Source organism: Corvus moneduloides, chromosome 18 (genome assembly GCF_009650955.1).
Source record: "Corvus moneduloides isolate bCorMon1 chromosome 18, bCorMon1.pri, whole genome shotgun sequence".
In the NCBI taxonomy this organism is placed as follows: domain Eukaryota; kingdom Metazoa; phylum Chordata; class Aves; order Passeriformes; family Corvidae; genus Corvus; species Corvus moneduloides.
In genome coordinates, this window is record NC_045493.1 from 3,621,194 (window position 1) to 3,638,875 (window position 17,682).

A 17,682-nucleotide genomic window follows, 5' to 3' on the forward strand; every position below is an offset into this window, starting at 1 on the left:
AGGTCCGCCTCCTACAGGCTCTTGGCAATTAGGACCTGTAAAAACCCTTTCCAAAATGATTCAGTTATTTCCAAAACAAGTTTAATTAATTGGGTTCAGTATAGAAACCATTAAAGGGATTTAAACAACTTTTGGGTCTGGTGGTTTGATTAGGGGAGGAAGTCAGCCTTGGCCTATCCTTTTAATGCTACTTTTAACCGCTAACTGTGATGCACGAATGGAGGAAAAAAGAAAACAAAAATAAAATCCAACCAAAGAGTGGATTTTTGTAAGGACAAATATTTGTTCACCATCTTTATAATTATTTCGGTAGACAAACAGATTTCCCCCCAAATTTCTGGAAAAGATTTGATAAATTACCCGTAACAAATCCATTGATGATGGCCTTTCCTGAGGTATTTTCTGTAAGCAGTAATCAACAAATCCCCTAAAGGAGTCTGACCTGCAAATAAAAAAAAAAAAATTAAAAAAAAATTCTAAATGCAAAAAAGAAGTTTAGGATCTAGAATATATTCAAACTTATTTGTGCAAAGCAAAAGAAAAATTTTGACTAATTTGCTCTTAAGTTCTAAGGCAGAGAAAGTTACTGGGTTTTTCCAAATTCCAGGCTGATCCCATCAGTTCTTTCCCAGTTAAAGACTGTTGAAACAACATGGACACACAATCATCCCCAAGCACAAACTGAAAACCAGGTTAGAACTACATGTACCAGTCACTATCTATGATTTTACTTCAACTGCTTTAAAAAATGACAGTGGAATTATTGGCAACTCCAGAAATGCACTCACTGATCTCTGGGAGGTTATGGAGGTAACCCTGCCTCGGGGTAAAGCCTCTCAATGCTCAGTTCAGCAACACTTGAGGCTTTCTGTGAGGTTTTATCACAGCTGGAAAGAAGGAAACTGATCTTTCAGGTGCCACTGAACTCAAAAGCAGCACAAAAGGCACCTTGGTGACTCCCTGTGCCCTCTGAGAGCAAAGAGCAAACAGGGCACTGTAAACAAGTGCTTGCAATCAAGAACTCTGATCTGGTGCTGTTTGTTCACAGCTGTCTCTGCTCTGCATTGCAAACTCTGCACAGAACGTGGGGACCATGCCGCAGGCAGCAGAGCAAGCTCCTGGAATACTGAAAAATGGACAAAACAGAGAGGATGAAATAAGGAAACTGGAGTGGTCTTGATAAAATGATCATTTGATTAAATGATCAGCAGTTAAACAGTTGTGCTGCTTAAATGCCCAGCAGAAAAATGGGGGAACTTCACACCTCTCCAGGAGCTTTTGTTTCAAGCCTTCTGTGAGCTCTGCCAAGCATCACCCCACAGCAACATCCCAGTCCTGGGTATGGGGAACAGCATACAGGGCAAGCCCTCTGCTCCCACAGAGTAACAAACTGCTCTTGTATCCAAGCTCAGATTCTGGAACACGCCTGGAGCATGGGGAGTATTCACTGGCCACTGAGCTCTGATGGCTTTTGGAGTCACCCACTGAAAAAAATATCCAGTTACCTCCACATTCTCCCTTTCTCAACGTTTCAGCTGCACAGCAATGCTAACAACTCTTCTGCTAACGGGGATCTTTGGCAGCTGGAAACTTTGCTGATGCTGAGCCATGGCTGGTTTAATGCATCTAAGAATATTTTAATTCCTTCAGCAGCTACAGCCCCAGAATTAACACCTCCACACACTTAGACTGTAGAACAGCCAGACTGACAGAAGGTCAAAATTGAGCCAGCCTACACAGGATTTGAGAACACACACAAATCACTGCACTGCAACCAACACTTTCCTTGTCAGGTTTGAACTGTGCAATGTCACAGGGCATTTTCAGGGAAATAAACAACAAATCGGCTGTTAATGGTTCTCTTACCATTCATCTGATTGTAATCTAGGGGAATCATTCTGGGCTATGTGATATAAGGCACTCATTGCATTCATGTTGAAAAGTGGAGGCTTCCTTTCAGCTGGAAAGAGAAGAGAAAGGTGTGATAAGGCTGTCTGGAAAGAAAAGAGAAATGTATGGAAGTATGAGCAGAGTATCACTGCTAAATCAATGCTCAGTGCTGTTGTCATCACACTTAGGCCAATTATTTTAATATCCCAAGTTAGACCAGGACACTCACTCAAGGAAAGCTGCTGTTCAGTCGGAGAGGGATGACAAAATCCAAAGAGAGCAGGATACAAATTATAAGGAAGAGTTTGCAGTAAATTTTGCTTTAACTGCAACATCTCACACCTGATCTGCTGTGGCAGAATTAGCTGAAACTGAGTAAAACTGAGCTTAGGCACAGTTCAGGGCCAGGACACTCTGTATCAGTCCCTACAGATCTCTGATGCACTGCTGGAACATCTAGATTACAGGAAAGAGTGGCTGCCCTGCCTCATTTGTCACGGCAAGTGGGACAGGTTACCAAATTCACTTGCCAGATGTGCCATGAACTCCCTCTCACTGAAATCCTTCCCAGTCCTTGCACCAAGAGGGCACCTGCCCAGCAGCCCCTGACCTCTCAGGAGGGCAGAACTCACAGAAAAACCGGGGGAGGCTGGTTCTCACCAAGGTCAGTGGTGCCAAGATTTTTCAGTTCTTTCAGGCCAGGGAAGTCCCTTGTCCTTGCCATGCAGCATGCAGACAAAGCACCAAATCTGCTTTTCTTTAACCACTACTTACTCCAGCTACAAAGGGAATTAAGACATCAGCATTCAAAGAAAGCCAAGTGCTGCTCAACAAGAGATTTCCTCCCACTGCTGCCTGACCTCATGTTCAGACAGGGAACCAGGCGAAGGCAAAGTTCGCAATGTAAAAAAGTTTAATGCTTCTCAAAAGGGTATTTTTAAAGAAAGCAAATCCATCATCTCTGTAAAATGGCTTTGAGGTTCCTGAGTAAAAAGCTCCATAGAAATTCTGGTACCAAGACTGTGTCTACATAGGGTTGCACAGTCTCTCCCCTACTGCTGTAATTTACTCCTTAGAGGTTGTGACACACCTGAACTCCATACAAACAAAAGTCATTGGCCTTATGCAACAACAGAAGTCTAAAACTTCCAATTTTGGCATTTTTTGTATCAAAATACAGACCATGTCAGCATGCTGGCACATAAAATACAGCCATGTTAGTTACTAGTTATCTACACCATCTCATTCTGGAGACAACATTTCTTCTCCTGCACATCCCCCTCTGTTATCTCATGCATATTCTGCTGATTAAACGTTCACCAGTGACACTTTCAGTGAACTCAACCCTCATAATAAGTTATTGATGTACTGCTGTTAAATAGAAACTATATCAAGACTAATTTTTGAAAATAATCTACTCAGCACATGCAGTGTCAATATTCAAACTTGAAACACACACTTAGAGTCTGCTCTGTGTACCTGCCATCACATCCACTTCTGCTCCAAGCTCTGTGGATGTGTATCATTTGCCCTTTGCAGTGCAAACCCTTTTCTCCTCCTCATGTAAAGAACCTGTCCACGATGATTCATGGCACAAACTTTTCAGCTGAGACTGAAGATTTTTGTTTCAGAAGGCAGGGAAGTAAGAAGAATTGAAAATTAAATGTAGGTCCTTTCTGACACACAATCCTTAGGACACCCATTCCCTTTACACAACAGCTGGGACAACTTTCTTCGAGTCCAGCTTGGAAAACAGATGACAAACCAGGGTTTCTCCTCACTCAAGAGCAAAATGCTCTGGTTCTCCAGGGAATAACTGAGCACACCAGACTAACATGAAAGCACAGTGCATCAGCAGCTTGCTCTTGATTTGCCAGCGAGTAAAAGATTTAACTCAACTGTCAGAGTTTTCCAAGTCAGGCATTTTAAAAGGAAAAACTTATGAGTAATAAGGATCTTCCCTTTTTGCAGGAGTTCCTAATACACCGCAGAATTAATTATCCACCTCAGCTGCTGTGGGTTCACTCACCTAACTCGATGCACGTGATCCCGAGAGACCAGACATCCACCTTCCCATCGTACTGTCCCTCATCCATAGCAAGGATCACCTCTGGTGCCATCCTGCCAACCACAGAGCAAAGGCTGCGTTAAGGGGACACACAGGGTCACTCCAAGCACACAAACTGAGGTGGTTTCACCCCCTTTAGCAAAGCCACAGAGCAGGACAGAGAGCAGGGAGCTGAGGAAAAGTGTGCTGGAATGGAACAAAGACTGACCACACCAGCAATTTGTCAGAGGAAAGGCAGGGAGAAAAAAAGAGGAAAGGGGCTGGGGGAAAGAGGAAAGGCGGGGGACAAGGGTCAACCCAATCATCTTCCTGTTAGCAGAACATGCTGGCACATGGGAGACCCCCCCTATTTCCAAAGGCATTGTAGCTGCAGGCTGACAGCAAGGGCTGGGAGAGCCCTAAAGGCACCCCTTGCACCCTCCCCCAGGCTTCCCCTTGGCACACCAGGAGCATTTCCAGCAGACATATGCAGCCTGTGTGTGCAGCTATGAGTGGAACAGGGAAATACGGTGGTCCAGGATAAAGGGATGAAGCGGGCACAGAGAAGCGGCAGGCCCAGCCTGCAAAAATTCAGCCTCTTAAATTGTGTTCTTCCAAAAAAAGGCTTCATGCCAAATAGCCTCATTCCAAGGCTGGGCCATGGTGACCTCTCAGCACTGCCTGGGGCCTCTGCCACAAAATCAGTGGAGCATGGAGCTGTGTTGGCCCTCGGTGCTGGGAATGCCAAGGAACTTGGGTGACCCCTCAGCAACTCCTTCAAAATAGGATTTAAGTAGCCATGTGACTTCCAGCCAGACTAACAGGATCCCCTTTTTCCACGAACATCTTATTTCCATCACCTATGGCAAGTGTGAGTTATTTTTAAGCCAATGGCATTGCAAGAGTGGAGCCATTTCCAAGCACTGCACAGCCTAAACCTCTCCTTATGGACCCTGAAGGACACACTTCCTGAAGGTCTGGACACAGGTTTCTCAGGAAAACTGCTTGGCTAATGAAGATTTTATCCAGATATTATTTTTGTATTGTGAAGCACTGGAAAGGGAAGAGAGCAGTTCTATAAAGGACTAAAGCACTGCAGGCTTCACTCACCAGTAAGGCGTTCCCACAAAAGAGTTGGCAGGGGACACTATAGATGCAGATCCAAAATCAGCGAGTTTCACTTGACCTGGTTCTGTTAGAAGAATATTTCCAGCTTTAATATCCCTTTAATAGAGAAAAAAAAAAAAAAAAAAAAGAGAAAAAACAGTGATTTAGCATGATACAAACTCTGGTGAGATGCCTTTGTCTGCAAAGGGCAAGCACAGGATATCCTGTCACCCACACGGCAGGGGATGCTGGGACAGAAAGAATTCACTGACAGTGTTTCAGCAGCAAGCCCAGAGTAACCTCTATTCACCCATTCCCAGGACAGCATCGCTTCAAAAGGAATACTGTGGAATATTTAATACACATGTGCTACTCATACATCCTGACACTTCTGCTGCAGGACAAGTGCTCAAGTCTTGTGGGTGCAAGTATGAACACCTCAAATGTACAGGAGAGACAGCACAACCTGTCCCCCTTACTGTCATCTCCACTGCCACCTTCCCTGTACAACAGCCAAAGGGACGGAGCATCTCTCCTACAAGGAAAGGCTGAGAGAACTGGAATTGTTTAGCCTGGAAAAAAGAAGGCTTCAGGATGACCTAATTGTGGCCTTCCAGTACCTGAAGGGAGCCTACAAGAAAGATGGAGAGGGACTATTTACAAGGGATGGAGTGCAGGGTCAGATGGGAAATTAGGAAGGAATCCTTCCCTATGAGGCACAGGTTGCCCAGAGAAACTGTGGCTGCCCCTGGATCTCTGGAAGTGCCCAAGGCCAGGCTGGACAGGGCTTGCAGCAACCTGGGATAGTGGAAAGGGGGTGGAACAGGATGAGCTTTAAAGTCCCTTCCAACCCAAACCATTCTGTGATCCTATACAACGGCTCAACAGCCACATCGGGTATCAACAACATACCTGCCAGCCTTGTGCCTGCAATTAAATAATAATAACAATAATTCCCTCCTTGCCGCCCACAGCACGCCGCGGGACCAGCGGGCGCGGGGCCTGCAGTGCCGCTCCCTCGCCACCAGGTGGCCCCCCGCGCCAGGTCCCGCGTGGGGCCGGACCCGCGGGACCCGCTCCCAAAATTTGGTCCCCAATCTCAAAATTCGGTCCCCGCTCCTTAAATCCTGTCTCTTCTCCCTCAGCCTCGCCGTTCCCACCGGCACAAAAACTGCTCCCCGCCCAGCCAGGGCTCCCTCTCTCGCCTCTCCTTTTCTGCCTCAGCAGCCACAAAACCAGGAATGTGTAGCTGGTCCTCATTTCTGGGTGAGGAGATTCGCCTTCCCACCTCAGAGGTTAAAAGGTGGAATACCCCTCGGATGAAACCCAGGTCACAGAAGCACAGGATAGTTGGGGCTGAAAGGGACCTTCGGAGATCACCCAGTCCAACCCCCCTGGAGCAGGTGACACAGGAACATGTGTCCACAGAGGGAGAATCCACACCCTCCCTGGGCAGCTGTTCCAGAGTTCTACCACCTTCCATGGAAAGAAGTGCTTTGATTTCTCCTCGGGTAGTTTTATCCTTAACACTTCCATCACCTGATTTTTGAAAGCGTAGAGTTTTACTTATTTACATGTAAATAAGAAAAAATATCTAGTCTTAGAAATAGTCTTGCTCAATGAACTCCCATTTATTTGGCAAATTTAGGGTGATATTATTCTATTAGTGTTCAGTACAACATTCCTGTGTAGCCTTTGTTACCATGGTCCGCACAGAACAATTGCCAACAAGGCAGAGAAAATTCTGGTAGAATAGCTTTTACCAAAGCTGTTTAAATCCAGTGAAGCAGCTTTGAGACTCCAGGGAGCAGCAGATGGAAGGGCAGCAGCAGCAGCACGCTCCAGCCTTACCTGTGGATCCTACAGTGGGAGTGCAGGTAGGCCAGCCCCTGCAAGGCACCGTGGGTGATGGCAGCGATCTCCACTTCCTGCAGTGGCTTCTTGTGAACTACGGGAAAACAAATCAAGAAATAAAACAGAAGAAAATAAATGGGATATTTTCTTGGAGAAAGGTGATTTTTTAAAGAAAAGAATCCCACCGTCTGCTACGAGAGAAATTAGGGAAGAATTCTTCCCTGTGAGGGTTTTAAGGTCCCTCCCAACCCAAACCATTCTGTGATCCTGTGATCTTGGCCCCCAAGGAACACTAGTTTTTGTAAACTTTGGCTTTGATTCCCTATTCTGACTTAGATTCTCCTATTTCTTTGCAGGAGCTGTTCTTATTTTGAGGTCACATCAACCTCTTGTTCTAAAACCCATCTGTAATTATTCCTGCACACTGCAAGGCAAGGATAAAGGTGATCTCTGCAGGATTTTATCATGGATGTTCAGAAAATAGGCAGCCTAAAAAGGCACAGATTACAGGAACATACCTGTACACTTTTCTACCGTCACTTGACAAAATTAAAATGTGCAGGCCAACTATCTGCAGCACTAGGAAAGCCTCAAATTCTACCCAGAGAACAAAGTGGGACAGACAGACCACCTCTACCATCTACAAAACCCCAGTCCATGAGGAAACAGTCTCCCATCATACTCAGGTGGGGAGTACTAGCAAAAAGAAAGGCCAAGATATATAAAACTTACCTTCTAGCAAATCAGAAGCTGATCCTAAACAGTACTCCATAACCAACTGCAAAAAAAGAGAACATCATGCCTTCAAGTATCTCTTGAAGCATTTTGAAAGTAAAAAATGTCTTTACATTCAAGACTTAAATCATGTGGTGGCTTTAACGCCCTGATAAAGGAAAAGAATGTAAGTAGTAGGTTTTGTTAGTTTTCCATCAGAAGATGCAAAATTAGACTCTATTTTAGTACTGTTCACCACAAACCCAAAGCTATTTCCCTGCCTGTGCTGAGGATTTGAGTGTTGCAGTGTCCATTTGCTCTAAAGAACCCCTCACTCACCCACGCTGTGTGCTCCTTCAGGTAACAGCCCTTGTACTCTATGGTGTTGGGGTGCTTCAGCTGTTGGAGAAACTTGACTTCTTTGATGATGTCCTGCCATTTCTAATGAAAAAAAAACCAAAGCAAAAAGTATAAATACATTTCTCTTCTTAATCCTCTACATCCTTTCATACTCCACACAGTGTAGGACAGTCTGAAAAATGACCATAAAACTATTTTACAATATAAAGATGGAAAGTCGGAATTGCAAAAGCACAGCTGTAAATGAGTTGTCTGGGTCCCTATTGCACTGAGTTAGCCCCAAGACATATTTAACAGCTTGAGGATTGCAAAACCAATTTTCTTTTTCTCATTTTAAATGCAGTACATTTTACTTAAATGCTGCTGCTTTGCAAATTGAACTGTTCAGTGGCCTCAAACTTAGCAAGAAACCCACTGTCCCGAGAGACACCTTAAGTGCTACAGAGAGTAGCAGTGAGCTGCTCATCTTCTGTAACACAGCACAAAACCACTGACATTTGGGAGACCAACAAGCAAGCAAGGAAAAATGAGTTTAAACCATCCCTGTTTGCTATTAACAAACAAACACACCCTGCACATCCACACACTAGTCCAAAGGAACAGGGTCTAAGTTCAGCACAAAAATAAGATGAACAATTATCAACAATTGAAATGAGACTGAGGTCAGCAGGTCTATGCATTTTTACAGATCCTCAAGAGTTTCTCACATTTCAGAGAGATGTGCTCCAGTCGCCAGCGTGCTCTTAACACACTTCTTAATGAAATTATTTCTAAAACAAGCTCCATCCAGGCATTCTGAATCCCCATCCACTTCCTTAAACTGAACTATTTGTCAAAATTTGCATAAACTCATTTTCCCTCCCCACACCTCCACAATCCCCGTGGAAGGGAGCAGCAGCTCCTGCATTAAAGGCTGTTCTGTTGGAGTCGAACCAAAGCTGCAGCTCATTTCACTGCTCAGATTTACACTGGAGCTGCCACAGCTCCTGAATGCACAATTGCCTTTACTCCTCTTACCTCATTCGTTTGCTTTCCGCTATAGGACATCTTCTTGACTGCCACCACCTCATTAGTGTGGGAATTTGTAGCCTGGAGTAGGGAAAGGGAAACATTGAAAAAAAAGCAAGAAATAGACTGAAAAAAGCATCATTTCCCCCCCCCTCCCCCCCCCCGCCCAGAGAGAGCTGTGCCTGTGGCAAATGTAGGCTTTTTTCTCCTATATCCTTGCAAGCTCCTACACCTCAGAGACATCTTCCTCAGGATAAGATTTACACACAATTATTAGGACACTTTTCCATTGTTTTATTTGCCCACATCCACTGTTCCTCCCTCAGACTTTGTGCTACTTCTCTATTGATATGTAAAAGGCCCAATACCGTACCTACTGAGAACATGCAAAATACCGTTTTATTGGAATTTCATAGAAACAGTTTTAGATCAACCATTGGCAAAATGTTTTCCAAAGAAACAAACAAAGAGGTGCATCAAAATCTCCATGATTTCATCCAAAAACTCCATACAACACTGATATTCTTAAATAGCTATCTCAAGTTCCAGCTTCAAGAAGATGATTCAACCTGGAATTCATCTCCATTAAAAAGCTTTCCTTTCACTGCACCAGATCTTAGTCTTGCAATGACTATTATACAGCCATCAAAATTCTACTTTTCTGCAGCCTGGATGATGCAGGGATGGTAACTGGTGACTAAAAACTCAGGTTTTGGAACGATCTCTCTGCTTGCCTGGACTGGCAGTACCCTCATTTCTGCATGTTAAGGGCAAAAAACATCAAGCTTCTGGTCTTAAAACAGTTGCTGAAATCTCTGTACATCCAACCATTTTTGGGACAAAAAATTAGTGACAGCTAAAAGCTTAAACTATAATAGGAGCTAAATGTGGTAAATCCTCCTTTCAAGTAACGTATTAACTAATGACATTTTTTTGAGGCATGTGGTGACTTCAAAGAAAAACTGTGTTGGGTGAACCAAGGGAGCACAGGAATTACTGAAGGGAGGTGACACAGGCCCCTCACAGCACACACTCCTCAAATGAGAAAGAAAAAGCTGAAAACAAGGAACTCTGGGATAAGGCAAAGCCCTTCCCCACCACTTGCCACCCTGATTCAGCAGAGAGAAGATCAAGAGCATTTTACTCAGATGTATTAATGCTTTATTTCTGTCACATTAATTCCCAACAGCTCCACCTGACCATGGTATCTCTCCTTACAGCTGTGATTTGTCACTGAAGGACACGCTGCCACGTTCCCAGAGCTGTGGGGGAAGTTGTGGCTGCACCAAGTGCTTGGGATGTTCCTGGCTGAAACAACTCACTGTATGAGCTCACTTGGGGAACAGCCACTTGCTGAAGCAGTTTTGGCCATACCTGAGATGATACCTTGAGAAATTACATTGTTATCCCTCAAAATACACATGAAATACTTATATGACATAAAATTTAAGGTTCCTCTTGTAACAACAGCTCCACCAACACCTCCATCATGTCACGTAACTCCAAACAGTGAACTGGAATGCTTAAAATAACTCATGCTACCTATTGTCAGCTAGAGGTGTAAGGGATATTCTCTAAATACTTGACTGTCTGATATTCAGAAACCAAATTCCAGTGAACCTGATCCTCCTGAGTGACCGACCACGTTACCAAGCAGCTTTAATTTGTCTTTAACTCATTTTTTCAATATTGATTCTATTTCAGTCTCACTAATACCAACTGGATTATAACTATTTCCAAACCCAGTATTTTGGATTTGGCCTTGTTTGATACCAACTGCAAAAGCACCATTTTTCTCACTTCCAGATTAAATTCTCTTGCCTGTATCGATGAATGCCACACATCCTTCCTGCTTGAATTCCCATTCCTCTGAGGACTCGCTCTTTGCTTTTGCCATAAAGGAATTTGCAGTGATTTCCAAGCATATGAACTCCAAGTATCTTGAAATTCCAGTTTGGCAAATTAATTTTAAGCTGTTTAAATTCAGCTTTCAGCATCAAACAGCACAAAACACCATATAATTGACCTAGATGGTTAGGTACACTATTAAGACTATAGTAAACTGCTACTATAAATACAGCTGTAACATTAAAGAGATCAGGAGTGGTTTGGAAACGCTGATTTTTGAGATGTGTTATCACAAAACCAATGCACACAAAGTACTGAAATCTCAAAGAACACTTCCTTCTACAAATGCTGAAAAACCTCCAAGACATCACTTGAAATGATTCTGTTTTCAAAAAGAAAAAAAAAAAAAAAAAAGAACTATACTTACAAAGTAAACTGCTCCAAAACTTCCATGTCCAATTTCATGCAAACCCACAAATATTTCCTCAGGATCATCTTTGTAGAACAGGTCAGCTATTTCTGGGTCCTTTGGCACCCCTTTGCGCATGGTGAAGTGTGTTAGGAACTGGTTTGTGCTCTCAAGTCCCAACCAATTTCTTCCTTCATCGACAAAGCCGTTTGCAGACAGCTCTCAGCACCTGTTGGAAAAGCTCATCTTTAGTCTGCTTCCCTTCCATGTGTTTTTGTTCACACTCCCCTGACAGCAAAATGGGAGGAAACACTTCCAGCAGCAATAGGCTTCACTATCACTTCCTCCAGCTAATTCTTTTTAATTATTAGTTCTATTAAGATAGAGAGATTAAAATGCATTCAGGGTACAACAGCTCTTTATCTCACACAGGAAGCAAGTGCTGCAGTGACACTGAAGTCCACTTGAATTCAAGAGTCCTGTTGCTATGCAAAACATCCTGTGACAGGAGTTTGTTATTCTTCACGCCAGGCTCCCGATGTGTCAGTTTTTAGACTCTCTCTGTTGTTCCTCCTACTTTTCTGGGCTGTTTGCTTTGTTTCTCTACTCCCAATTGCCAGCTGGTGCTCATAGAAAAGTCAGCTGCTATTCCACAGCAACACTTTGCAGCCATGTAATTGTTATTTCTCTATTTACTCAGAGCTTCAAGACAACCAGTGCTGCTGGATTGTGATTGCTCCCAGGACATGGAATCGCTTTTGAAGAATCCTAAACTCCATCATATAAGGCAGCTCTTTGCCTCCTTAACATCTTCCCTTAGCACAGAACTGAACTGCATCTAAATGAAGATTTTCATTACTCATCCCCAAAATTTTATTTATGTGGGAAGACAAAAAAAAAAAAAAAAAAAAAAAAAAAGGAGGAAACATCCAAATATCAGAAAGTTTTCCGTTTCTTAGCAAAACATCTTGAAAAATCTACATTGACTCATTAAATACTGGTGCGCAAAGCAATGGGGGCCTTTACCCATCTGCTTTTGGCATGTGAAACCCGGCAGATGAGCTGCAGCTGAGTCACCTGGAGCAGTTTCCATCAATCCAGAGCAAGTCTCAGAGCTACTTTCACACCCATGGTTCAGCACCTCTACTGAGGCCACATCTTGTCTGTGCACAACAGACTCCTGCAAACACACTCTAGGGACCTTCAGCCTATGCCACAATATAGAACAGGGCAACATTTAATGAGAGACCAACTGAAACGTAACAATCAGATAAATTTAAAACTAAAACACACATCAAAGGTTTTTGAAGGTTTTGGACTTCAAGTGCCATCTGGATGAAAGCAGAACTTTGGCCTGATGCTGAGACAGCCTCCCCGGCTCAGGGTCAGTGATGGAGCAGCCAGGAGGGGTGCAGTGAGAGGAGCCCACCTGGATAACTGTGGCACCAACCATGCTCTGTGGCTCACATTCCTTCCAGCAGCATTGTCCTGTGCTCCCGGCCCTCCAGACTTTCCTATTCTGCAAAGAAAAACAAGTAACAGTGTTTAGATAAATGATTTTTAAGTTTTACACCTTAATTCTAACACGCAAAAACACCACATCCAGTAAAGGCCAGTGACTCCAGGGCCCCACTGGAAAGTACAAGGAGAACTGGCTAAGAATGCTAATGGTGTGACTTTAGGTGAGGATAAGCACTTCCTGTGCTCCACAGACCTTGGACTATGTATCACTGCAGGACAGAAAACCAGGAAAAGAGGTTAAATGCCAAGTTCTTTGTCTTTTATAAAGACTCTTAAGCTTGCTAGGGCACAGGAAGTTTCCTCTCAGCCCAGGCTTTTTAGATCATTTATAAAAAGGACAAAGCTCAGAAAAAATCCCCATCCCTGGAAGTGTCCAAGGCCAGGCTGGATGGGGCTTGGAGCAACCTGGGATAGCAGAAGGTATCCCTGCCCATGGCAGGGGAGTGGAACTGGATGGGCTTTAAGGTCCCTTCCAACCCAAATCATTCCATGATTCCGTGAGAAGCTGACAAAGTGTCCATTACTTGATTCTCTGTGTTCTACCTGATGACACACGAGATTCCAGGGAAAGTCTTGGGCATTAGTAAGTCAAACACTGCTGAATTCCACGAGGGAGAGTATGAGCAATGAAAAGATGGGATAGGAGTGCCAACCAGTGAGACCCATCAGCTGAAATCAGGTCACAGTGAGGGATGTCACCCACTGCAGCCACCCACTCCCATGGCCGTAGGAACACCCCCAAAGAGCCACCGCCGTCCCCCAGGGGAGTGGGACACAGGGAGAGCTGGGAATCAGCCTGAACTCATGGAAAATGTAGCTACATGCACAGTACAAATGCTTCCAAGTTAAGCATACTGCAATAGTTACACTGCCAAAATCTGAATTAATAGGCACCTGATTTAATGACACATTAACTCATCCTCTCCTTTATTAGGGAAAAAATAGATGAGCAGAAATCTTCCTGCTAATAGCTAGCATTACCAAAAATGTTATTTTTGTTACTTTATCTCACCACAGGCCAATACTACTGAGGTGCTAAAAGGCTATTTGAAGAGCACCAAAAAAAGGTTCTGCAATGTTTTGCTTAAAAATAAAAAAATCTCAAGTATAAACAAAAGCCAAATGAATGAAATGATTATTCATTTTCAGCTGATTGGCCTCACCTACAGGTGCTATATTTACTACAGACCTGCAGACAGGGCAAAGAATGCAGTATTTCAGGTCTGGCATTCTTCAGCCAACAGAAAAATCCATCTGGCTTTAAAACAATAAAAACAAACTGACAGAGAAAACAATTTATCCATCTCCAGTCAAATGAACCTCTCTGCCATTAATAAAGCCTGTGCAGCTCCAGTATTTAAGGTATTTACAATGGGAAGCTAAATGTTAATACTTAGAGTTAAGCCCTAAATAATAATGTCATTTTCCAATTAGGGCAGACATGAGTAGTGATGCAAATAAATATTCTCAGTAAATCTGCTCAGCAGGACTATTATTTTCCAGCAATGAACATCAAAAAACTTAGGATGGAAAGTGCATCAGCAGCAACCTGAGTCCTGTTGATTGAACATGATCAGAGAATGATCCATACCGATCCCACAGTGCCACAAACACTGAGAACCCTGTGCACTGACACCACCACAGCACCAGATACACAATTTGGGTATTGGCAGTGTAAAACACCACAGATGCACATCACACCACTTCCATTTAGGCTGGCAAGGTCACAAATCCTTAACATCACAACTCCCTTCTCTGAATGCGTAGACTGAACCAAAAATTGTTTAAATCAAGGCAGAGCACTGTAAGAGTCAAGTGCCATTCCAAAAAAAAAACTCAAGTTCAAGGTATGGTCAATTTGAGCAGGTTCTTTTCATTACCAAAGTGCTGAATTGACACAGCAAGAAAATTTCTATTAGAAGCCTGATTTCTGCTTTCCATCCTTGTAAAGCAGCATTTGAGACTCTGCATGTCCTGAAGACCTCAAAAGGAAGCATCATTAATCACACTGGGAGTGACAAGTGACTCAAGATTTTGAGGGCTTGGGAGATGAGCATTTTGTTCAGACAGCAGAGTTTCCTCAATGCTAAGCAACCCTCCCATTTAAAAACCATGAATTAACTGCTTTTGCTACAGGTGTCTGCACAAAGATTCCCCCCTACCAGTTACAACTTCCAGGTGCTTTATTAGTAACAACAGAAAACGCCTTGACCCGAATGTAAAAGAAAGAACAAAACATAACTGGAAGCACCTTTAAGAGGAGCTAAACTACCCACATTCCCAAATAATCCATGGATCTAAAATTATGTCTGTCAATAAGACAAACTTGAGAACTCAAAGTATGTGCCTTGTAAAAACACAGTTTGAATTGCATCTCACAGCACCATAGAGCTGTTTCAAATATGCCCAGAAATGCAGAAAATTAATTTTAGTTCCTAACTACACTAGGGTACTTCCCAAAACAAGGACAAAGTTTTCCACTTCATGCAGAAAAACAAACTACAGGAAACAGGGTGGACCAGCATCAGATTCCACTCGGAGGAGGAGCAACATGACATGGTTCATGCACCCATTTTTAGATGACTATTTTGAGGGGAATAAATTCACACCAGAATTATTTTCCCAAGAATGGAAAGCACAGAGCCCCCTTTCATCACTTCAGTCTCTCCAAAATCTGGAAAACAACATAAGGAAGGAAATTCTGAGATAAATTCAGCTGATAACTATCCTGTGTAAGGAACCTTTCAAACCTGAAGTAAGGAAGGTGCCCAAGTTCCCCTGCAGTCCTCACCCACAAACTAACATGATTTTGTTGGTTTGATTTGGGTGGGTTTTGTGTTGTTTTCAAGAAGCTGGAGCTTTTCCCCTTCCCTTTAATTGGTACACATGGCTGGCTGGCCAGGCCAAACACAAACACTTCATTCTGGGCTGAGTCCCTCACATGAAGACCACGACCTTGGATGAGCAGCCCTTTATTTTAGATAACCTTTCTGGAGAACACTCTTGAATCTCCACATTTTTAAGCTGTTCAGTGTCATTTCTCTGATTATTAAGAATTACTTTCCCAGCTAACTTGATGTAAGTGAACACAACGTACATGGTTTTTTCCAGGCACTTCACTTATTTTAATGCTTAAACCAGTCATATTCGCATACCTGGCACGGAAACTCAAGCTACCGACAGGGCATACAAAAAGCACCTCTACTACAGCCTTTGTCTGCTTAAATTAATCACCAATTCCAAGACACTCAGGAAAGATTTCACTCTGGTCTAGAAGCAGCAAGTCCTCTCACATCCTTCCCTCAGATTTCTCTGAAGCAAAATGATTCACTCGGTACAGACCCAGAACAGAAGGTACCCAGTGACCTTCAGCAGGAAACACAAATATTCCTGAGCATTTGAGGCTCTGCAGATATCAGGGTAGTGTTCCCTGAGGGCACACAGCAGGAGGAGCAGACTCAGGAATCAGGACACAGTCTGCCAGGAGAGCTGGACAATGTCATGAGAACCACACGAGTGGCACCAGCAGCACCAGTTCCTCAAACACCACCTCTGTTGTTTGGCTTTTCCAAGGAGTAACTTCCCAGAACACCCAAGTCAATGCCACGCAGCATTCTTATTAATATCTGGGTGCAACCACAGCTCTTCACCACCTCCAGCTTCTAAAAAGAAGAGCAAGAATTTCCCTTTGGTGTGTTCGGCTCTGCAATGCACCTGGAATTCCATCCGGGTACTTTGCACTGGGTTCAGGGCTGTCCAGAGCTCATGTGTGCATCAGGTCATATGGAGTTCACAGATTACTCATGCTAATAAAACCCTGAATCACAACTGTTCTGACCCAGGCCATCACTGCACAGTGCCCCTGGGGTATGAAATCCAGCTAGTAACTTGCAGGGCTTGTTGGAGATAAATACCTTAACAAAAACAGCTTTTTTCCTGATGAGGAGAAGTAGTTTTAAAGGAAACATTCAATTTATAACTCCCCTATGACCACTATTTATGCAGCAAAAGACAAACTTATTTAAAACTTAAAATATAAGACAATCTTATTTTAAAAAAACATAAAAATGTAAAATCAATGGGCTTAAAGTCAAGAAACAATCAGTTTTAGTCATCGGGAATGTTTCAACAAGTATGAAGTCAAGCCACAGGCCAGCCCTCCACAAAGGAATAGTCCCAATCGTTCTCTGGAATTCCACTGCTTTGCTAAATATGTATAATCACAGCTACCCAAAATCATGGGGTACAGCCTGGGCTTTAGTTTAAAAGTCAAACAGCATCATTCTCACAATAGATCTGTAATGAAAAAGCAAGAGGCACTGGATGCTGCTTCCCAATAGTTTTCCTGTTGAATTTAAAACAATTCAATGAAATATGTATGCCTTGTTAAGTTTAAGGGTAATTAACATGTCTTGGATTAGAAGCTGTATTTTATCATAAAATCTAGAGAGCATTATTAGAGTTTCTCAGGTTTATTTAACAAGATTAAATACTTTCAGTCATGAAATAAACCTTGCCTAATTAAAAATAAAGGGAAGAAAAAAGGCTTCCTGCTCCCAGGAACAACATTTCATAATATTTCATCATGGCACACTTGAAATAATTCAGCAGTACATCTGGAAGGGAGGAAAGATCCATGAATCATTTTAAACCCTAATGTACATAAGCCCAAATAGCATCATACACAGAAATACGAATTTCATCAGATCTTCTCACCAAAACGTCTCTAAAAAGCATCACAGATGGGTCATGAAAGCGAGAAAATTGCTTCCCTATTTTCATCATCTTTTTCTTCTCTTTAGCGTTTTTATCAGGCTCTTCATCATATTGCTTAAAACTCCAGACCACTATAAATTGATGAGTATTATGCTGTGTGTGCTATTCAGAGGCACAAATAAGTCATCGGATTTGTTTGTGGAAGCCT

General features: G+C 43.0%; 1 protein-coding gene across 4 annotated transcripts in view; it reads right to left on the reverse strand.

Annotated features, from left to right (window-relative positions):
• Positions 1 to 17,682, reverse strand: part of TAOK3 (TAO kinase 3) — a 74,888-nt gene that overhangs the window by 29,447 nt on the left and 27,759 nt on the right. For all 4 annotated transcript variants that reach the window (XM_032128406.1, XM_032128409.1, XM_032128408.1 and 1 more), the window contains 10 exons: positions 12,667 to 12,756; positions 11,256 to 11,466; positions 8,990 to 9,061; positions 7,952 to 8,053; positions 7,631 to 7,676; positions 6,896 to 6,992; positions 5,048 to 5,161; positions 3,920 to 4,011; positions 1,867 to 1,960; positions 361 to 442 (listed from right to left, as the gene is read on the reverse strand). In XM_032128406.1, coding sequence (XP_031984297.1) covers positions 361 to 442; positions 1,867 to 1,960; positions 3,920 to 4,011; positions 5,048 to 5,161; positions 6,896 to 6,992; positions 7,631 to 7,676; positions 7,952 to 8,053; positions 8,990 to 9,061; positions 11,256 to 11,375 — 819 coding nt within the window. In that variant the 5' untranslated portion in view covers positions 11,376 to 11,466; positions 12,667 to 12,756. The remainder of the gene's footprint in view (positions 1 to 360; positions 443 to 1,866; positions 1,961 to 3,919; positions 4,012 to 5,047; positions 5,162 to 6,895; positions 6,993 to 7,630; positions 7,677 to 7,951; positions 8,054 to 8,989; positions 9,062 to 11,255; positions 11,467 to 12,666; positions 12,757 to 17,682) is intronic.